The sequence below is a fragment of the Chaetura pelagica genome, unplaced genomic scaffold, assembly GCF_000747805.2.
Source record: "Chaetura pelagica isolate M959 unplaced genomic scaffold, ChaPel_1.0 scaffold127, whole genome shotgun sequence".
Lineage (NCBI taxonomy): Eukaryota > Metazoa > Chordata > Aves > Apodiformes > Apodidae > Chaetura > Chaetura pelagica.
Window position 1 is genome coordinate 105494 of NW_009953923.1, and position 23144 is coordinate 128637.

The 23144-nt window shown below is 36.8% G+C and overlaps 1 protein-coding gene across 1 annotated transcript in view; it reads left to right on the plus strand.

Moving 5' to 3' along the window:
* RUNDC3B (RUN domain containing 3B) overlaps positions 1-23144 on the plus strand; it is a 54175-nt gene that overhangs the window by 6246 nt on the left and 24785 nt on the right. Inside the window, exons 4-10 of the mRNA XM_010001580.1 lie at positions 5737-5789; positions 7058-7173; positions 12946-13079; positions 14434-14519; positions 17947-18036; positions 20393-20473; positions 21876-22044. Of these exons, the coding sequence (XP_009999882.1) occupies positions 5737-5789; positions 7058-7173; positions 12946-13079; positions 14434-14519; positions 17947-18036; positions 20393-20473; positions 21876-22044 (729 nt within the window). The remainder of the gene's footprint in view (positions 1-5736; positions 5790-7057; positions 7174-12945; positions 13080-14433; positions 14520-17946; positions 18037-20392; positions 20474-21875; positions 22045-23144) is intronic.

Genomic DNA, 23144 nt, shown 5'->3' on the forward strand with positions numbered 1-23144 from the left:
TCCTGACTCAGCTCCTCCGGAGCTCCGGTGTGCGGGGCCGGGGCGCACCTGGCAGCGTCGCGTCGCCGCCTTCAGTGGCCCTTTTCGGCCGGGGAGAAGGGTTTGTTTTGGGCACATGGGTTGCCTGCCTGGGGGAGAGGCGTGTGCTGGAGCAAGGCAGGGCAGGCTGAGGTCTCGGCAGTGTGGAGCTGAGGTTTTCATCTTCGTGTAAATAGAATTGGTGTAGCGCCAGTCTCTCTTGCATGGAGGAGGTACGGCTGCTTCTAAAATTTAGACTTCAGGCACATTGGACGTGAAGTGAAACCTAAATCTGTTTTTCCAAGGGGCTAACCGTGCCTCCTTGCCAGCGCGCTGGTGCCGCAGGAGCAGTCCCGAGCAGGCTGTGCTCAGGGGATATTTTTATCTCCAAAATCTAGATCAGGAGATCTGCAGTACCGGCTAGATCTACTGTAGTCAATTTTTATTTCTTTTTTAGCATCTCAGTGCTGAGCTTATACAAATGTAATGATACTTCACATGGTGTTTCATGTAAGCATTTCCACTGCTGTGTGCAGGACTGGCCCATTGCGTCGTGGAAGACTTTTAAATACGTGTATCCTGGTAGCAGTGACTCCACTAGTGTGTTTCAATTGCTATATTTTTAAGTTATCAAACGAATTTGATTATTATCTGGGGAAGGTCTTAAGCAGATTTTTGAGCTCCGATGTAAGTCTAATTCTCACAAATTTTAATTGTGTGCCAGGATAACTGTTAGGTAATTTTGTACCCTCACCACTTAAAGCTGCAGCAGTATTTTTAAAAACAGTTTATGATCTCTTATGCACTTTTGTTTTTGCTTTAATTTTACATCAGTGATGGGTTTTAAAAAGTTTAACTTTCATCTGGCCACAGAAAGGAATTTGCTTCAATAATCATTTAAGTCCTCCTATCTGGATTTTAGTAACATTGACACTACTCTGTCTCTTCTCAGGGTTTTATGCCTATCTCTGCATTTAACTGTGATAAAGATGTGCAAAAAATGGTTTTTATCAAACTTGGTGAAACAGAAGAAACAGAAGCTTTCTTTTTCACTATTGTTACACAGATACAGATACTGCCAATCCACAGGCTTAGGAAAACACCACCCTTATGAAGTAATGAGATAACTGTACGGGATATAAACAGTTCTTTTTAATGGAGTATATTGGGTTCTACAGAGCTTGCTCTTTTTTCTCTATTCTCATTTGAGAGGAATTCTTCTGTACTCTGTGCTGTTAAATTTTATTTTTCCATTTGTTTATTTTATGTCCTTGTCCTGCAGTTGAAATTATGTTGGAAGATATTTAAAGGAGCTCAGAAATCTGAGGAAATCCACTCAAACACATATGAGACAAAGAGCTATAGCAGAAACCACTTTAAATTGCTGTATTTTAGCAATTCTCAGGAAAACAATTGCATTTTGATGTTTCTTCACAAAACCTGAAGTTCCTAGTTTGTCAATACAACCTTAAAATTTTGAAAGAATGATAAAAAAGTATTATCATATGCATGCATTTTTAATATTTATATTCTTCTGCCTGTGTAAATGTTCACAATATTTCGGTGTTTTACTGTAGTTACTGCACATTTTCTGTCACTGAAAATTGTTATTTGTTAGGAATAGCCAAGGTAGCATAAACCCCAGTAAATTAGTAGTTATGTCTAAGCAAAATCCCATGAGAATGTGGCGTATTTCTGCTAAAAATAGCTCAAATTAATTTATTAGATTAAATTTGGATTATATGACTTGCTATCCAGTGAAGGTGAGAGATCACAAGGAAGATACTCTTCTGAATTACTATCTGTTAACAGTCTCTGGTAACTTAATGAACTGTTTTGCTTCAGTTTAGCAGACTTTTACTTAATAGTTGAACCAGGCTTTAGGTTTTTAGCCCTTCCTTACAGTGATGATACTTAACTCCTCACAGAGCTGTGGATAGTTTGTTTACAGCTGTTGAGGGAACAGGTTATTTCCACTAAAATGTTGGGTGGCACTGTAGCCATGGCAAATGAGGTTACTTCTGTTCCATGAATGGATTGCATGTGAAAATACATGGTTATGTTTGTGTAACTGCACAGCCATGATATAAATTGCAATAATTTTTTGGATATTTTTGTTTGAATAAATGTTCTGTTTCTCTCACTACCTTTTGTTCCTGAAGTTTGATGTCTTCCCGTTTTTTAGTAAGTGGACCTTGTTCACCCTATTTTAGTCTAGTCTTCTCTAAGACTCATAGATAGAAGATCCATATAGATACAGAACCACCAGGAAAGTAGAGACAGGCATTGGTCTGAGAGGGTCATAGCTTAAATACAGAATAGTGCGCTTAAGCACTGTTGCAGTGTCATTGACCCTTTGTTGAGCTGTCTGTCCAAGCCATGTTCTCTAGCATAAAGGATATTAGTTTATAATCTTAGGATTATTCTATGTTAATAGTTTATGTTCTTTAAAATGACATTTTAATGACATTTCCCAAGCTACATATATTTGACAGAATCCTTCCACTCATATGAAAACTGAGCAGCAGAATCTGACAATGAAAATTGACAAACTCATATAGCACTCAGATTTTCTGCCTGTTTGCTTTTTGATCAGAGGCTTCTTGTTGCTTTGCAAATAAGCCTGTAGACCTGGAATTAATCTAGGAAAGATTTGGCTTTGGTTTGGAGTTATTCAAGAAATTTGGGAGATCTTCTTGTGCATCTTCCAAAACAGTGGAAGAGCCTACCCCGGAAAGATTGCTATAAATATTTTGTATTCAAGAATATTTCCCACTTATGTAATTCAGAAGATCTTTCTAAGGTTGGAGGATGCTAGTTTCCACATCTTTTTTTGGCTCAAGCAAAACTAGATTTGTGACAGAGAAGAACATGTAAGAATCTGAAAACATCAGAGTTCATGAAGGTTGTTTAGAAGCACTGACATTGGAATCCATCCAATGGCGGTTACCATATTAAAAAAACACAAACAAAAAAACCCCAAACACCAAAGATCCCAAACGATCCACTAAACATGATTTCAAAGCCAACAAAACAACCCTATTGTTGCAGAGACACAATGGGAAATTATCAGATAAATTACCTCCATTTTGATGAGTCTTGACGCAAGAGGTATTGGAGCTATATTACTCCTCTGCTACCACAGTCCACCACCAAAAAGTTTGTCTTAGAAAATTTTGTTTTCAAGCCATTTTACCTTTTAATTCCCCTTTGTTACAGTTTTGCAGTTAATCTCTGCAGTATAGATAGATTGTTGCTTTGAGTGCAATGGTACTATAGTAGCCCAGTGTAAAGAAGATGAAGGGGGGAGCAACAAAAGGAAATAAGGACGCTGCTCTAACTCTACGTACTTGTACATTTTTTTCTTCATAGCTCTTGTGTGCTTTAGACCTGACCTTTTCTTTGTTGGCCTGCAAGTCCCCAAGTGGTTCCACATAACTGCAAGAGCATGGGCTTTCTGGTTTTTTTTGGGAGTTGTGGGCTGTATACACTACAAGTAACATATAAGGCATCTTGAATGACTAAGTAAAATTGCTTACCCAGTGCTTACAGTGTCAGCTCTTTTCAGTGGCATCACTTCTACATACCTTAAATTCTTTCTCCAATCTGTGGTAAGCATTGTGAAGCATGAATATCATGCAAAATGTGTTAGTGACTTTTAACTTACACTTAGTTTGCCCCTCTGTAGTACTACAGAAAAAAAAGGGGGGGGAAAAAAAGGCAATACAGGAGTATTTGCTTAAGATTTTTTTAATATCCCCCAAGATATTTCAGGTCAATCAGATTTTGCCTGGTAGCACTGATAATCTTCCTGGTCTATGGAAACAAGGTGTACATACTTGCACTCCCTGCCAGTTCTCCCAAAAGCCAATATCAACCAACTTGACATAGCTATGAAGGTTTTTAGTTTTTTTGTGAAAGTGTAGAAAGATGGAAATTCATGTTGTCTATGGAGAGCATGGTGGCAGTAATGATCACTTAAAAAGACCACCATTAGTGATGATGAGCTGTTAGACTGTCTTTTCTAATCAGATCATAGGTATTTAAAAATTGTTGTATCCTTAAAAACTAGTGGTTTTGGGTTTTTTCTGCAATTGAATTGCAGAATGCTTTAAATTATTATTATAAAAAAATACTTGTCTGTGATTTTTTACAAGTGTATGTGAATTGCTCTTAAGTTGTTTTTTTTTTTCCTTGGATTTATCTCTCTTTTAAGATGATATTCTTATATGTAGGTTGGTACATTACACTGCTAGCTCACTGTCTCCCTTGTGTATGTTCCTGTGAGGGAGTGACGTGGGGAACCTTCTCTTTTTCAGATCAGCACAGTGTAGGAGCAGTGTTCTTGTTACACTTAATACTGACTTGGTCATGGTATTGCTATACACATTGGTTTTTCAGAATTAAGAAGTTGGGGTTTTTTCTATAGATAATTTTACAGCTCTGGTGTAGCTTTGAGAAAGCAATCATTACTGCCATTAGAGTAGTCAATAGCAATGATACTGACAAGGTAGAAATAAGTGTATTGGTGGGCATGCTTGTCTCTCACTTACTCAAAATCAGTTGGAAGTGTGGAGGAGTTCAAAACTGAATCATAACTTGGCACTGCATAAGAAACTTCCTCCCCCACCCTTCTCACTTCTAATTCCTGTTCTGCCAAAATCATTGCAACAATAGGAGCCTGCAGGAAAAGTACAGTGGGAATCTTTACTCAGAAGTTTTTAAGTATAACATAATTGAGTTGAAACTCTTGAAATTATATATATGTAAATTAATTTTGAGCATAGTTTGATCATCAGGAAGCTGTGCTGACTCCACTAATACTTACACAGTACAGAGCATTTGAAAATAGTACTGCTGGTTTAAGGAGTCTCATTCCTTCTCTATATAATATGCTGCTTCTGCAGCTGTGCTGTAGAACACAGCTGTTTGTATTGGGATGTTGTGAAACATACTTATCATGAATGTATCCGTGTTTACGAGTCATTCCACCCCTCCTCTGAAGTACTGAAGAACTGGTTCATAGTGAGCCCCGTAAAAAGAGCTGGCACAAGTAGCAGAGCAGTAGGCTCAGGTATAGGCTCTGGGATGAGCAAGCAGCATGAACTTCCTAAGCTGGTGCTGTTGAAGTTTGGGTGTTGTGAAAACTGTTGCCTCAGGCTCTAATAGAAATTAGGATTGTTGCAAAAACACAATAAATGCCTGGAAATAAATGTCACTCCTGAAGTTGAGAACATATGAAACTTGCCTTGAAGCTGAAAACTAAAGAACAAGGAGCAGAAAGGAAAATAAAAATGTGTAGTTATTAAAATGGTGAAGACAAGGGAAAAACATTTTTTTACTTGTTTCTTCAGGTTTAAGCTATCTTTTGAATAAGAATGAAATAGTGTGAGTGCAGGTGTAACTGAACACAGCTAACTGGCTAATGAACTGATTACATCTTGTCTGCTTTTTACAGTGGCTTGATTCAGCCTTTGCAATTTCAAGTATTAGATCATTTAAATTGGTAGCCTTTTGGGCATAATAAATAAGTAATATGGTGCTGAGCAGGGTTTGCTCCCATTCTCAGGGAAATTGGCCTGTTCAAATTAATGCACAATGTTAACAGTGTATAAAAATGCATTGTATTATAACATCTTTGGATTATTCTTGCATTGGGATGATATTACTGTGTTTTTATAATAGGCTAAAGTTTATACTTGTGATTCTTGGGCATAGGCTTTGAGAATAAAAGGAGCATTGACAAAACGTCAAGCAAAAGTTATGGTTAGGTAAAGAGACATATGGGATGCTTTTGAGTGCTTGTTTTTTTTTCTATAGCTTTATTAACATGGTTCAGAGAAGAGAAAATGAATTAGAAAATAATTAGCTCCCTGTTGTGGTTTGGGCCCAACACAACAAAGGAACAGCTCCATGGCTGCTCACTCAGCTCCACCCTCCACACACACTCTGGGATGAGGAGGACAAAGCTCATGGGTTGAGACAAAGGACAAGGAGGGTTCTTCACTGATTAAGGTCCTGGGCAAAACAGACTCAATTTGGGGAAAAACAATAATTTAATTTCACACTAATCAAACACACACAGGACACAGACAGGGCTTGCATATGTTACCCTCACCCTTCCCTTCTTCCCAGGCCCAAATCACTTTGTTCCCGCTTTCTCTCCCTCCTCCCCCCAGTGGCATAGGTAGACAGGGGATGGGGTTTAGAGTCAGTTCACAGGCTGGTGGTTTCTGCTGCTCCCTCCTCCTCAGGAAGAAGGATTCCTTACAGTCCTTCCCTGCTTTTCCGTGGGGTCCCTCCCATGGGAGAGAGTCCTTCATGAACGTCTCCTTCATGAGTCCTTCCCATGGGGTCCAGAGCTGCTCCAGCATGGGCTTCTCACAGAGTCAGGGGCTGCTTTGGGAACAGCCACCTCCCCTGGCCCTGGGGTCTTCCAAAGATGCGTAATCAGAGTCCACTGGCAGCAAATCCAATGGCCACAAAATGAAAGGCCACTGGCCAAGTTCACCCCTCCTGGCATCTTCAGGGAATGTTCCATCACCTTTCTCTATGATTGCAGGGGAACAGCCTGCCATCATGCCATGGGCTGCAGGGAAACTTCTGCTTGGGCACCTTCTTCCCCTTCTTCCTCACCAAACATGAGCACAGCTCTTCTCCCCCCAAGTCCTTCTCTGCTCAGCTGTTATATCAATTCTTTTGCATGTTAAATTGCTGAGAAGCATCTCTTGTCCCTGGGTTTGGAGCAGGGGGAGCTTCTTCTGGCACCCTTCCCCACTACCAGAAAACCCAACAAACCAAAACAGTCCCCTTTATGTAGAAAATATGAGAATTTTGGTTTTAAGTCCTTATGCCTAAGAGCAACAATGCTAATTGTATTTCCAGGCTATTTCTTGATGTGGTATGTGTTTGCGTTTCTCTGAACTTGAAATCATCAAGGTGGTTTTCTGGGTCTTTGCTCATTTGGTTTATGCAAACTACTGTCCTACTATAGAGGACCAGTAGCTATCCATTTAATTGTATTGTACTCTTGTTCTAGGTTTTCAGTCAAGACTCTGATTGACCGTTCCTGTTTTGAGACTGTAGATGATAATTCCCCTGAATTTAATAATTTTGCAGCCATTCTGGAACAGATTCTAAGTCATCGACTGAAAGGTATGTTAATTAACTTCCTTATTGGTGATGGTTTTGACATCAGAATTTGCTTATATGAAACTGATGTACATCTGTAGAAACTCCTTGGTGGTGAATGGAAGTACGTTGTGTGTCTGTCCTTTTGATGGTTTGCATTGCTGTGGAAAAGTCAAGTGTTTTTTGTGAAAGGTATTTCCAGGGTTCTTGTTGGAAGCCTTCTCAGCTGGTAATTAAGCAAGTGGATGTTGCCATGGTGCTGAGCTCTGTCTGCTGTTCTGTTTTATGGTAAGACTGTGTCCTAAAAGTCTGTTTATGAAAGACGATTGTAGTCTTTTCTGATTTAACAGAAGCTACAGAAAGCAGATCTGTGGTGCTGCTCCCATTTCTTTCTCCCTTTCCTGCTGTTGTTGCCTCTTTTCCAGATAGTGTGTTTAGGTCTTTTTCATTCCTGTCCCTCAGCCTTCCTAGAGAAGGTAGTTTTTGCTACTGGAATGTTATATGGCTCTGGATTAAATTACTTTTGAGAAAGATCAGTTGTTGATTTTCCTCTTATATCAGAGTCAGATGTTGTTCTAATTTCAGAAAATATCTGTTTGCTTTTTCTGATTGTTCTAGAGGAAGCAGCTTTGCTAAAAGAACAGAGCGTGCCTTAGCAGTAACAGTCACTAGAAAAGGACTTTCAAAGCTTCTCCTTATTTCTCAGTTCTGTGTACAGTTTTTGAAATTATTTGAGAATTATGAAGGACATAGTAATAATCTAAGTATAGATGTGTAATATTGCAATCTACTCCTTTTTGTACCTTTGCTTTTTAATATTCATAAGTAAGCTCTGTGAACAGTATTGTGGATAGGCTGACATTTGAGTAGCACAATTACTACCTGCTGCCCTTGTCAGAGAAGGAAAAAAAAATAAATCACACAGTAGGGTAGGAACATAGAGTTTGTCACATTGTGACAAAGATTATTGGAGTGATTATGGGTACTTAGCAACTTGACACTGCAGGGAAAGTGCTCTGTTTTCTTCTCCCCCAGCTTTAGTGATGTTTGAGCAAAAACTATTATGAGCTCTATTCTCCCTACCCCCCAAAAAATGTTCTTTTACTTTACAGTCTATTCAGGACAGGCAGTACAGAACAGAAGCCTTGACAGGTTGGCAAATGAGTTACAGGCAAATATAATTTGTAAGTAAAGAATTATTTAAATAAGAAATAGAGAAAATAAAAAAGCTAAATAGTTGTTTCAGTCTTGTAATTACCGGTATGATTTTCTAAGTTGGCAGAGTTAAATAAAAATATGGAAAAGGACAGCATCTTTTGCATCATACTGCAATTGGAGAATATTTTGGTAATAAGCTAGATCACTGCAAGTAATTGTTTTATTCTTTAAAAACTTGAAAGGGAAATTGAGATTAAAAATGTACCTTGACAATTCAAATTTTAAGATGGTATATATTACACAACTCAGGGCTTGACAGAAATTGCATTTTATTGATTGAAGTGACTAGTGTATTCAGAATGCATATTTCATGTCAGTGGGAGCACACTAAAAGCAGACTGGTGATTGCAGTGTGTTGTATACAGTGTTTTAAAGCAGCAGAACATCATGATCAGTTTGACTATGGTGAGATAAATGGCTTCATTGTATTAAAGTTGTCAGGATAATCCCAGGGCAGTGTAGTTAAAGGGATGATCCGGATTTGAGAGTCTGAGTACATAGACCTTTACTTTCTTAATACCATGGCAAATAACAATTTTTAATCTTTAACTTCCTTTGGAAGTTCAGGGTGCGGAAGGAAGAATTTTTTAAGTATTTAATTTGCATTAGGGCTGTTTAATTAGTATACTTTTTCTGGGAATGGTCTTCTGGCACTAAATACAATGTTTCTAAGGAGCAAAGCATTGTTTTGGTGGAATATAGTGACTGTTGCTGCTTATTGGTTTTGTGTTCAGATAGGATCCAGGCAAAACAAAATGAGAGGAAGAATATCCATTTTAAGGGGAAAAATGCTTCAACTGCAGAGATGCTTTTCCTGAGTTATAGTGTATAAATTAAGTTCTATCACTGTCAATGTATATAGTGCATCTTGTGATTTCTGTGATTTTTGCATGTCATAGGTGCTGTCAGTCTATGTCATCTATGCACTTACTTGCATTTATCACCACAATGACACACAACAGTGTGCTGTACTGTTCTATTCTGACACTCTCATAACTTGGTGTGCCTTTTTTACTCTATGTACATTTAGAAAGTATTATAAACACTTCAAAAACTTCTGCTAGAGTTGCCCATGGAAGCTGCTTGTCTCTCTCTGATCTGTGTTATTCCTGATTTTAGTAACTGTGGAGTTTGCTTGCTTGCTTTTTTCTTTTAGAAAGCCTACTGCGAGCAGTAAGCTTCTAGGATGATCAGTGCTGCTAGAGTGAGAAGATAAACATAATAATTCTCTTCCTTTCCTCATTATATAAAATGTTCTAATGCCATGCATCATCAGGAATCTGTCTAAGCATGTAGTTGCAGTGGCCATTTATTTGGTGCAATAATGCTGTTAGCAGAATAGCTTTTGTTACTAGATTTCATATTTATACACACTTAGTAACCCTATTACTATTTTGGCTAAAAAGAAATAGTAGAACTCTGGTGTAATTTTTGGTTTTAACTCATTGTCCTTTCTCTATTATGGAGAAAAATCTTAACTGAATTTATAATTGCCTTGGAGGATTTGGTTTATGAACTAGTACAGATTTTTAATTTTTAATGACCTATTCTGTAGGTCCAAAATGAAAAAGTAAGTATCACAGAAATTCCTCAAAGGACTAGCATGCTAGTTTATGACCAACAAGCTGTATTAAAAATTCTTTTTTTGCAGGATAAAAAACTTTGCTGCAAACTAAATAATTCAGAGAAGTCTGTAGAAAACCTGCCTGTACCTTAGAGCATCCCAGTTGTTATTACTTTGCAACTATTGAACTTTGTAGATATTAATTGGACTGTAATTGAGTAGGAACCAAAGTGTTTAATGTCTTACTTGTGAATAATTTCTGAAGTGTGGAAAAAGATCTGAAATAACTAGTGTTTGTATCTAGTTGTCAGACTCAAGCAAAATCGTGTTGATACAAATAAGTGTGTAGCAGTATTCAAAAAAGTGAATTTTTCACAATATTGTTTCTATGTACTTTGAAGTTCTGTGGACAGTAATTTTTAATATTAAGCATGGAGCTTACATGCTTATGTAGTAATTTTATTTGGCTGACAAAAGCAATAGTATTTAGTGTGACAAGCAAGAGTAGGGAAGTGATTATGCCTCTGCACTCAGCACTGGTGAGACTGCACCTCGAGTACTGTGTTCAGTTCTGGGCCCCTCACTGCAAGATAGACATTGAGTTGTTGGACTGAGTTTAGAGAAGAGCAACCAGGCTGGTGGAGGGTCTAGACAACAAGTCCTGCAAATAGAGGCTGAGGGAACTGGGATTGTTTAGTTTGGAGAAGAGGAGGCTGAAGGGGGACCTCATTCCTCCCTACAACTACCTGAGAAGAGGTTGTAAGGAAGTGGGTGTTGGTGTCTTCTCACAAGTGAATAATCACAGGACCAGAGGAAACGGCCTGAAGGTACACCAAGGGAGGTTTAGACTAGATAGTTGGAAGAATTTATTTGCTGAAAGAGTAGTTAGACACTGAAATGGGCTGCCCAGGGAGGTGGTGGAGTCACTATCCCTGGAAATACGCAAGAAATGTGTAGATGTGGCACTAAGATCACAGAGTCCAACCGTCAACCCAGAAAAAAACACCATGACCACTAGAGCATGTCCTGGAGAGACACATCTACACATATCTTGGTCTGAAACCCATCATACCCTCTTGCAGAGCTGGCTGTGAGATGAGACCCCAGTGTTATGTCAAGAGTGTATGGTAATTATGGACAGCTTGCTTTGTTTATCAGTGTGAGTCAAATTTTGAGTGCTGTGTACTTGAATGTATTTGTGCTGTAAAGTTATTTTTGTTTCTAAATTACATGTGTTCTTCAGATGTTCACTGGTGAAGGGAATTGCTTTGTATTAGTGACTTCAGAAAACTGTAAGAGTGAAACTGTCTGGTTTTTGAAGAATGCATTCTTTTCTTAAGATAGTTTGAAAAAGATGAAAATCTTATTGAGTGATATACTTGGCTTTATTAGTTGGCACTGGAATTTTTGACACAAAGTCATTTTCACACTTCAGTTGCATTTAATTTTGCAGGTATAATCTCCAGGGCAGAAATATTTCAGAAATGGTAAAGAATATGAAAAATATCTGAAACTTTTAATGTTAAAATGCCATTGAATTCTTGTTGATGTCTGCTATGCTTGGCATTTCAACAAAAAAAATGAAATTTGTAAGAGTTCTTACCTCATTTTATTTCAGTCCTTGAGCTGAGATGATCTGAATCTACAGTGGCTGAAACACCTTGGGATTTTGTTTTTCCTTTGCCATATTGAGTAGCATATATTCATTTTTCCTGCATTTTCAATTTTTTTCTCTTATCTAACTTTGAATTTAATAAATCCATGTGGTGAAGTAAGCAGATGGGTCACAAAGTCAAGTTACATGCACCCTCTGAGAGAAAAAAACCCACCACTTGAATTTTTTTTTAAGATCATAGGAGACAGATCCTTGACACTACTCCAGCTATGCTTGAAGCTAAGATAAGTCATGCTAAATAAGAATATCCTTGTCATCATCTCTTGGCATTTTCAGTATGTGTGATTTGCAGTGTCAATATAATATGTTCTTTCTTGAAATCTGAACTTTCTAACCGCAAAAGAATTAGAAGTCTCTCTGATAAATTAGTAACGCTTCAGAATTACAACTCAAGGCTTGAAATAAAATTAGCTTAACAATAAGATCTTGTTGTATATGAAGAAAAGGTTTTGAACATATATGATAATGGCTGTCAGCAGAGGGCAATATTCATCATACTTTTTGCATACCTGTTTGCTGTTGTATTGTGGTTTAGTCTGAAAATGGGGCTGAAATGTTGCATCTGTGATTAAATTCATTTTGTGTGGAGTGGTTGTAAGTCATATGTAAATTTGCCTTTTGTTTTCTAACTGCAATACATTCCAAGCTGGAAAAAAGTACAAAGAGTCTTGGTTAAAGCTCCAGAAAAGATGCTGAGTTGCTCAATTCATTTTGGTCAACTTCCCAAGGAATGTTGTGTGTACTCAAAATAAATTGTGACTTCAAAACTTTCTTGATCGTGCACTGATGTCTCCTTCAATGAAAGCACATTTTGGAAAGCTTCAGTCTGCTCCTAAATAGAGTTAACCACAGCAAACACTGTTTTATATAGATACATGTATATGTGTATCTGTATGTATATATATGTATATATAATTTTTTTAAGAACAGAAGTCTTTTTACTTGACTGTATTAGTGAAATGTGTGGTACTACCTATATCAAATAACAGAAATACTTTTTGCATTGTATTTTTAAGCCAACAGTGTGTGATTTTTAAAATCCCACGAAGAACTCTTGAGCATCACTATAGCGCACTAACAAGGAAAAAACTAACAAAACACAGATATATACAGAAAAGCCCCGAACTGTTCTTTGTGCAGCAGTTTCAAATCGGGATGAGGTGCAGAATACAATTTTTTTCACACCTGTGAGCCAGTATTCAGTAGGAATTTTTGGGCTTGCTAGTATAAAATCCTGTCAGTTTAGCCAACCTATAGGGAAGTATTTTAATTATGTTCATTTCAAATAAGCAGAGAGGGAGGTTCATAAATCTTGATATATCTTGTATCTTAATTAAAGGTCAGGTTACCTGGTTTGGCTATGAAAGCCCTCGTAGTTTCTGGGACTACATTCGAGTAGCTTGCCGAAAAGTCTCTCACAATTGCATCTGCAGTATTGAGAACATGGAGAACGTCGCTTCTTCTAGAGCTAAGGTAGGGAAAAGAAAGATCAAATGTACTTTTTATTGCATTGTTCTGTGTAAAATACAGCTGACGTTTCTGTACCTGGGTGAAAGCCATATTAACTAAGTTTGCCCCACAACATTTTTCATTGTTTGAAATAATTATTTCTTATATGTACCTAATAAATATTTACTTTAAAAAACCCTTTAAAATCTTAATGTTTTTCCTTTCAAATTATGTTATTCAGCAGAATAAATCTCATTCTCTATTCAGTGAGCATGTTGTATCATAAAATGATTGCATTCATGTTTTCAAACTTAGGTAATTTTTTGTTGAGGAAAGTTAAGTTCATGTAGGCATGCCTAACAATTTTTTTAAATTGTGGAAATTTGATATTTTTTTTCCCCCCAATCTAGGTATAATTTTATTTTGTATATAATTTATGCAATAATGCAAAAGGTGTGATTAGTCCTTGAGTTTATTGGTGTGATGGTGCAGGAAACTTTTAACAGTTTTATCTGCTAATAAAGATTTACTAAGCAAAAAGACATTAATATAGCTATTTGCCAGTTTATGTGGGTTACAAGAAACACCCCTGTTCTCAAACTGACAGTCGTAAATATGGCAGATATTTGAAATTTCTCACTCTTGTAAACTATAATCCTGTGCACTAGATGTGTAAACACAGTGCAACATATGTTCCTAAAGGTTATTTTTTAAACTCTTGCTGTTGCTTATAGAACTGTTTGAATGAAGTTTTGCTTTTGGACTACAAGTTTTAGGCTTCTTAGAGTTGAAGCCTAAATATACAGGATTTCATTCCTGTATATTATGTGCACATTCTAGATGATGTCCTTACTGAGAGGAAAACTAATTTATGCAAATTATATTAAAAATATGTCACCGAGTTACAGTTTTTTTAATTGATCCCAGAAATACTTGAGTTAATGAAGAGTGTTCATTCTTAATTAAATCATCCTGAGGGCGCATTACTGCCGCTTTACAGTGGAACTGATTGGGTGCTTCCAATACCATTGTCTTTAAAAGGAAAAGCATTCTGCCATTATCTGCTACCACTTAAACACATGAGATTTTCAAATGGCTGGAGTATAAAATTAAAGCAAAATCCTTTTTTGTGTGTTTTTTTGTTTTGTTTTTCCCCTTCAAATTTTGGAGAAATTTAGTTTATAATAAAGTTTATTTCTAAGAATCAATTTTTAATTTTCATTTTTACTGTAATGAAGTACATCTTAGCGAAAATTTCTGTTTAGTAGTAATTTTGTTAATCAGTTTGTTTCCCCCAGGTAAACAAACTATATTCATTTTCAGATGTAAAATTGTTTCATTCTGTAATACTTAAATATTTGATATCTGTTTCTTGCAGGGTCGAGCCTGGATCAGAGTAGCACTTATGGAAAAGCATTTATCTGAATATATTTCCACAGCTCTGAGAGACTTCAAAACAACCAGGTCTCTAAGACTTTTATTTTGCAGTGTTTTAGCAAATGTTGCTTAGGTGAGAGGCCTAGGTTGGAAAGTGAACGTTCCACTTGATTTGTATAGGAAATATTGTCACTAATAAACAGCTATAACCCAGTAAAAGATATCTGGAGTTGGTATTATTTCATTGGATTTTAGCATGGGCAAAACTGAAAAAAACCTTAGTGGAAGCTAGTCTAGAATTCTTGAAAGGTCAAAAGAGAATAAAAGCTCTCTAAAGAAGAGAACTAATTCTGAAATTGTAGCATAATTATTTGGGTTAAAAGGGACCTTAATGATCATCTAATCCCAACCTCCCTGCATTGGCAGGGACACTTCTCACTAGATCAGGTCACTCAACATCTTGTCCAGTCTGGCCTTGAACACTTACAAGGAGTGGGAATCCATAACTTCCCTGGGCAACCTGTGCCACCCTCATACCTTATTCCAGTCTATAAAGCCATTCCTCCTCATCCTATTACTACACACCCTTGTAAAAAGTCCCTCCCCAGCTTTCCTATAGGCTCCTTTAGGTACTGGAAGGCGGCTATGAAGTCTCTTCCCTCTTCAGGCTGAACAGCCCCAGTTCTCTCAGTCTGTCTTCATAGGAGAGGTGCTCCAGCTCTCTGATCATCTTCATGACCCTTCTCTGGACTCACTCCAACAGCTCCATTACAGAAGATGTTACGTTTATTTCAATGTTGTGTATGGTTGGCAGAAAGCCCTAGAGACCTAGGAAAAAAAAAATATAGGAAATCTCCTTGAAGAAGAAAAGAAGAAAATTCCAAGAAACTTTTGAGAAACACAGAAGAAAATAATGAGTGGTTTGGCATAGCTAGGATTCTTGATGTAATATGAAAAATATGGATTTCTGGAAAAGATTTACTCATGTTGCCCCAAACTGAAAGGTCACTTGGGTTTTTGAGGAGGAGATTAGGAGGAAGAGGGTCACAAACTGTGTAGTTAAGTAGTACATTCTTTGTCCCTGGTTGGTAGTACAATTTATTTGCTAGTGAATAACAGTGGTATTATTTTCATAGCAGTTTCAAATTCATGTATTTGAATATGTTAATGTTCAATGTATTTGAATGTTCTTTCAGTGTTACAGCTATTGGAAACAACAATTATTTTAAATACATCTGATGGAAATAAAAGTTACAGTTTCAGACCTTGATAGTATGGATTTCAAAACCGCTAGTAATAATCAACATGCTTTCTTTTCCTGTGTGGGAATCTGCATATCTTATAAGTGTCCTGATTTTTTTAGTGATGCTGTGCACCCTTTATTTAGCATTTATATTTATGTATTGTGCTCTCTATACATTAACAATTATTTAGATAAAGTACAGATATCATGTTATACATGTGTATGTAGAGTAAGAGATTCATATATCACACAGTTCTTTTTAAACATTGATATTTTGTTTAGGTGCCTGCTTTTAGGGCTAGTCTTCTAATGAAACTCCACACTACTTGTTCTGCATCTGCAAATTACACTTGGAAGGGGGTTGGATTAAGCAGGGGCACACAATTATTTTTCTAACAAATTGGTTAGTACAGACTCTTAAGGTAGACTGTTCTGTTGTGAGATGTCAACTGCATAACACTGAAAGATGATTTTGGAGTTTTCCAAGGCAATTATTTTTTTTTGTGTATTACTGTGGCTGGTTTAAGAAACATTGCCATTTTCAGACTAATGTCTGCCTCTTACCAGTATGTCCTGTCTTTCTTGTATGATTACTTCCTAGACACCATTTTTCAACATAAACTGAACACAGTACAGATTGGTACCTGGCAGTGATTTTACAAATGCCAGTGAAATGGTTTGTAATCATCTTCTATGGGGAGGATTGCTGTTAGCTCCTAAATAAGAATAACTGTATGGAATCAGAAAGTAAAGTTCTTCTTGCTCAGTATTACATTTCTCAGTATTCTATCTCAAGTAGGGGCCAGTTTAGCCTCCTGGTGCCCTTCCTGGAGTCAGAGGCTAGAGAGCAGAGTCTTGTCTTCCCAGAGGAAGTCTTCCAGATTTCTTACTTCCACTGAGAACACCCAACATCTTGGACAACTTGTTCCCTTACAGCAATTGGAAGTCTGTTATGAAAATGCCAAAGTGGGACTTCTTACACTGTGCATTTATCACACAGTTCAATCTTTGGAACTGTGCCCCAAAATGTGTCTTTTCTGGATGTTTCTCATGCAGCCAACTCGAGCTCTCACTGAGCCATCCCAGTGCTTTCATGCAGTTCTTACAACAAACGGAGCTTTCAGTAGGGCAGTCTTGCTGGTGTCTGAAACATAAGTTGCATAGTCTGGCACCTTCGTACAATCGTACATTGCTAGAGTATATAGGTGGTCTTGTACATCTGTGTTTCTGCTAAGTGATCTCTCAACCTTGCCTTTGATGCTGAACAGTTCTTGGTTTCCTTCTTTCCACATGTAAAGCTCAAGCGAATTTCAGTAATCTTTCTGGCTCTGCTACTGGCACCAAGGCTCCTTTAACACAAAATTTTAAGGTGTGAGCTACTTTGCTACACAGACCAAATGCCTTTTTTACAAGGGCATGCATGGCAATGGTGGGTCCTCTTCTCCTGCCCTGTTGATGGCATGTTTCTATCTGGAGTTGCTTCTCTGGTAGCTGGGAGGAGAAAATGAGAATAAATGGGAGAGAATGGGAAGTTGGTGAGGGAACATATTTAAAAATTGCTTTTTTTGGTCGCTATCCTTAAGCAGCCTTCACAAGTCTACATATACCAGAGGTATTTGAAATTGATTTTGAGATCAGGCTATGGAGTTTGAAAACTTTGGCCAGTAGGTGTTTTACAAGGAAAAATGATGTTAAGAAAACACCTCTGCTTCAAATAATGAAAATATTAAATCTCAGAATAACAGAATGCACCATGCTTCTTCCCAGCATATAGTATTTTAAGAAAAAGTATGCTACCTGCAAAATAGCTGATTTGTGAAAAAAATTCTTAAAAAATCATCAAATACTAAGACTGAAGAGTGAATGTTGAACTTTTAGTAGAGCCTGCAAGTACAATTGTAAGAGAGGACTTTTTTTCGCATGATGGAATAACTACTTTTTTAATGTACATGACACAAATTCTTCCTTTCAGCAGTAAAGCATAAGATATCTTCATCATTTTCTTTGCATTTTGTCCATCCTGTTCTACTATTTCTTAGGGCTAATGCTGTAGGTTATTTTTGCTTATGTCTAAATTTTTATGTGCTTTAAGATTGTGGTGTTTTGTGCTGTGCTGTCCACTTGTTTGCTTTATTTGAAATGAAATATGGATGCCCTTGGGGTTCACATGATTTGATTTTAATTAAATTGGATTTCTTCACTTTTCTGGTAACTATGAAAAACATTGTTAGTTGTGAGAAAATTGTATTAACTAATTTATTTTTGTTGAAGGAGATTTTATGAAGATGGAGCAGTTGTTCTTGGTGAAGAAGCAAATATGCTTGCTGGTATGCTGTTGGGACTCAATGCAATTGATTTCAGGTATTTGCATGCTTCATGACAAAATGCTCAAAGAAAGTATTTATAAATCGATGCATTATGAAAAACATTGTTAGTTTCTCTTGATAGTTTGAGAGACAAAACCTAAGTGGGAGAAAAGGAGGGGATGGGACAGAGAGAGATCTTGAGTGGCTTATCTAGACAAGAACAGAATTATGCCGTAGTTTGTATAGCTGCATGATTACCTGGTCTTTCAGGTATCAAAATGCTGAAAGCAATTTCAAGTATAATTCAGAAGGTTTATCAAACCAATTAAGTGAAACTTGCAGACAATCGAATCTTTTAAAGTTACTTTTAAATTATAGGGAAAAACGTGATTAAGTACATGGTTGTGCCCTGGTCCTTGATGACAGCATTGTAACTCCGTATGTACAAGGTGTAGGTAACTTTAACTTTAGCACTTTTAATTTTTAAAGTTTAACCTACAAATGACCATTTAATATTAATTTGTGTTATAATTAACTGCAGCTGAACTGTGAAGTATTATCAAGCTACATTAATTTAGCTTTGCAGTCTCTAGGTAGACTTTTTTGTGTTTTGTCACATGATTAATGACCTGTTTTCAGGTAATGAAGATGCAAACACACCCTAGATAATGGAAAAAGCATCTTGGTATAAATAAATAAGTCAGCAAGGTATAAAAACTGGCGTGCCTATGAAAAGATCAAACCTGGCTGGTGCGAGGCCCTGTTCATATGCCTAGTTGGGCCTACTTCATCTCATACAGAGCCTCTGAGGAGGGATTTCACTGGGGAGTGATAATGCTTTTCCCCAGTCTCCTGGGAGTACACTCTTAATATCTACCCTGCAGCCACGTTAATAGAATCATAGAAAGCTGTTCTTACTGCACAGGCAGATGAGAGCTAGCCTTGTGTACAGCAAATTTAAATCTTACCAGATATTGTTAGTTTGAGCTTTACTCTATATGAAGTTAAGCTGCTTCTGTGTTAGCACTATATTTAGGACAATAGCTATATGTGAATAAGAAGGATAGCACAAGTAGGTCTGCAGTATGTCAGTTCTCCCATAAATAACAATCAATTGACTGTGTTTGCCCTGCACAAGCCTAAGTGATACATGGTACTGGTATGAGAGCTTAGTAATTATTGGCTCTTGTTGGAGACATACAAGTTGTTTGCCAGTATGGCATTTAAGAGCCTAAAATTGTCTGGGCAAAAATAGGAACATAGCGCTACAGGTGCATTTTTATTGTACCCCATATAATTCATAGTATTGTGGTTTGAATAGCTGAGAAGCTGAAGCCATTCTTTGCACACAGTATTTGAGATTTTTTTCTGTTCAAACAATCTTTTATAAATGTCGATTGGCTTATCTATGTGGAATTGTAAGTAAGACTTTGGGGTGGAGATGGGGGAACTCAGGTGAGAACAGAATCTAAATTTCCACACCCTCCCTTACAACAATGTGGAATTATGTCTCTACTTAAAGTAATTGTGGTTTTGCAGGGGTGTTTTTTTGCTATTTTCTTTGCTTTTCTTTTGTTAGGGGGAAGAAAACCACCTTTCAGATGTACTTCCCAAATACTGCTTATGTGACTGCGTCGTCCAAAATGGCCCACTGCAATTAAGTTAGCAAAAGCTGTGTCTCACTAGGATCTGTTTTTCTGTGACAGACATAGGAGTGAGGAATATGAGCCTTGTGGAATCATAATTAATTTTGTCAGTTCTGTGACAATTAAACATGATTCAAATACAATCATTTTTATCCAGTACAGAAAGAATAGACTGTAGATGAGAGCTTTATAAAGCTACAGCCAAGAGCATTTTCTGAAAGTTCGTTTCATTGGTGTTACTCATCTTCCTGCAGCCCAACACCAGAAGGTATCTGAAAGAAGAGACTGAAATATTTGAGAACTGATTTTTTACTTAAAGTTAGTAGGATGGTTACATAAGCACTCTGCAAACACTTTAAATGGGCTTAATTACTAAAGATTCCAAGCTAACCCATAGTTCTGCTGTTTCTCTTGCTTCAACTAACTTTCTTTTTCCTGTTACTCCCTTGCAATCCATCTTTATTTTCAGAATAAAAACAAATATTTAAAAATTAGGCTTTATACCACTTGCCCCGATCTGTTTGCTGATGGCGTGGAATTTCTGTTTGTTGGAGTTTTTATTATATTATGCTATAATTTAAAGTGACTCTCATTTCATAATATAAACAGTTTAGCTCTCTTGAGTAGGATTTCAGTATTAAATACTGTAGACCTTTCTTATTAAAAAAAAATAAGAAAAATAAAATTACACAATGGTAGGATCCAACTGTCACTGTCATTTAACTTTTTTGTTATACACTTATAATTGTTTCTCTGTTTTATCAGTTTTTGTCTGAAGGGTGAGAGATTGGATGGCAGCTATCCAGCTGTCATAGATTATACACCATACTTGAAGTTCATCCCGAGGTAATTTTTAGCTTTACACTGCTTTTTACATTTTTTTTTCATTGCCAAAATTTTACTTCATACTGGGCATCTTAGTTTTTAATTCACATTCAAAATTATATCCATATCTAAATACAAACCTCTACACTCAGCTACCTTGCTCTTTCAGACTGGTGGAATTATTACATGACTCATCAGAGTGAGTCACACTAACTTTGTTTATGTGGATTAGAATCACAGTTCAGGAGGAAACAATTTTTTTCCTTGTAAGTTCACCAAACCAGGTTGTCCTTTCTCTTGGGCCTTTTCTGTGTAGCCATAAACTTTAGTTATTTTGTCAATAAAAATTTTATATGCCCTGGTAAGTGGTCAGATGTGACAGATAAGCAGTTTGCCGTATGAGCAGTTAGCACATAATAGAAAACCAGTTGCATATACAATCTGACTTCCTGGTTACATTTTGCTCCTCTGATCATATCATTAATAATAAAAAGAATGATCACTATCTAACAGATCAGATTTGCCATGTCCAAAAAGCATTGAAATTAATGGGATGTATTCTATTTTTAGGTTTGCCAAAATGAAGAAAGCAGTGGGGAGTTAGGATTAGTGTTAAAGATGTACAAGTGAACACAAAACATCCTAGTTATTCCCTTGAAGTTCTTATTAGCTTACAAGTTAATGACAAATTGCATGGTCCAGTTAAAGCAGAACTTGCATCACAGCAGGATCATGGGGTTGCAGGAATCACTACTTAAAAAATTAGTAAATGCTATTAGTGTAGTGAAAAGCATAGTTGTAAGGGAAGATTTCAAATGGTTATTTGGTTAAATTAAAATTCTTGTGTTTGAGATAGATGTCTGCATTCTCTGGCATTCACTAATTCTGGATGATATGGAGATACATTAACAATGAATCTGTATACTATGTAGGGACATTCTTATGTTCTGTGAAATAACAGATATTGTCTTAGCTATAAATTTAACTATACATTCTCATTTAAATTTTTTGTAATTTAACATAATTACAGAACTTTTTTATTTTTCTATGTTTTTAGAAAAAAATACAATTTCTTTTCAGATACTACTCATTGCCTTAAATTTGTGAAGGAAAGATTAAGTCACCACTTCTTTAGATAGCATTGTAATGCATTGGCCTTTGTATTCCAGGAGAGTGTCCCACATGCAGTTGTCTGACTTGCCGAAGACTATTTTACTAATATCACAAGCAAATTTTTATCTACTCTTTAGGTGGCTTGAAGTAAAAACTTGAAATAGAAGTTGTTTGGTGATCTATCCTATTGTAACATTTCAGTTATTCTTGTTTTACAGAGCTTAAGATATCTTTAAAACTGTGGTTCTTTAATTTCAAGGGGAAATTGCATTTTAATAAACACAGCTTTTCACTTGGCTTCATCCTTCAGTTCTGACAGTATCAGCAGTGATGAAGAAGAGCTAAGAACGCTGGGCAGTAGTGGCAGTGAAGGCAGCACTCCAGAGAATATTGGTCCTCCTTTCATCACAGATGAAAACAGTTGGTACAACAAATGCAAAAGGGTAGAGCAGAAGTACCGGCTTGCATTGGAACAGAAGGTAATAAATTGGTTTGAGGGGGACTGGGGGTGCGTGACGGAGCCAAAGCTCATTGAAAGCCAACTAACAGTATCCTTTTAAGTAAAGGCAGAAACACATACTAAATATTATTTAGCTTTATGTAAATGGTCTTAAATTCTACGCTTCTCAGTGTAGCTAAGTATCTTTCCTCATTGATTTGAGGGAAAAGAAGCTTGAGGAGAGGAGGCAGATAATAATAATAATTTAAAGATGAGATTTGGGTCCTTATTCTAATCTTAGAGTTACAGGTGGTGTATTTCTGAAGCTGTTAGGTTGCAAGCTTGAAGTGAACATGACTGTCCACATGCATTCCTTCTTCCTTAGAGGCCATAGAGTTTTATTGAGGTAGGTAAACTGCCATTTGAAAGCTTTTATAATGATAGTGATGTTAAAGTTTGATGTTTAGTTTTACAGTAAACAAAAATCATCAGCAAGGTATTCCATCTAGGAATGAAAAGCAGAACTATTTCTAGTGATACTGAGATGGCATTTTAGAAAATAAATCTTTTTAAGACCTGCTTCAAGCTATAATAGGAAAGGAAAAAAAGTGTTTGTATTTGATGTTAGTAATTTGTGGCATGTTGAATATTGTTATAGAAGCCAAGGTACATTCTCCCTCTGCTAACCAAAATACTGCAATTTAAAGATGAAGCACAGTAGTAGTCCAAATTAATCAAAGCAGCAGTTAATCAAAGATGGAGTGTTTTCTTTTAGTTTTTTTCAAAGCAAGTCCCTTGTCAGTTTTTTGTAATAGTGTATTACAGCTACAGAGACAGCAATGCATATTAGCTAGTGGCAGAGAGAAGGGGGAAGATGGTTCATAGATGCTGAAGAAACAGTGCATAGAAAAAGAAAAGAAGTGCCTCCTCCCAGTGCCGGAGGCAGCAGTTAATCAAAGATGGAGTGTTTTCTTTTAAACAAAGGAGCTTTATGACATTCTATGTGTTGGAAAAGTGGCTGTTTGTAAAAAGAAGACCAGGTTGAAAATAGTGTATCTTTAGTAATTGGTATAGTAAGTCTGATAGATCCCTCTTTTGCTCTATTGTAACTGACTGTGTAAACAAGTGATGAATTCCTGC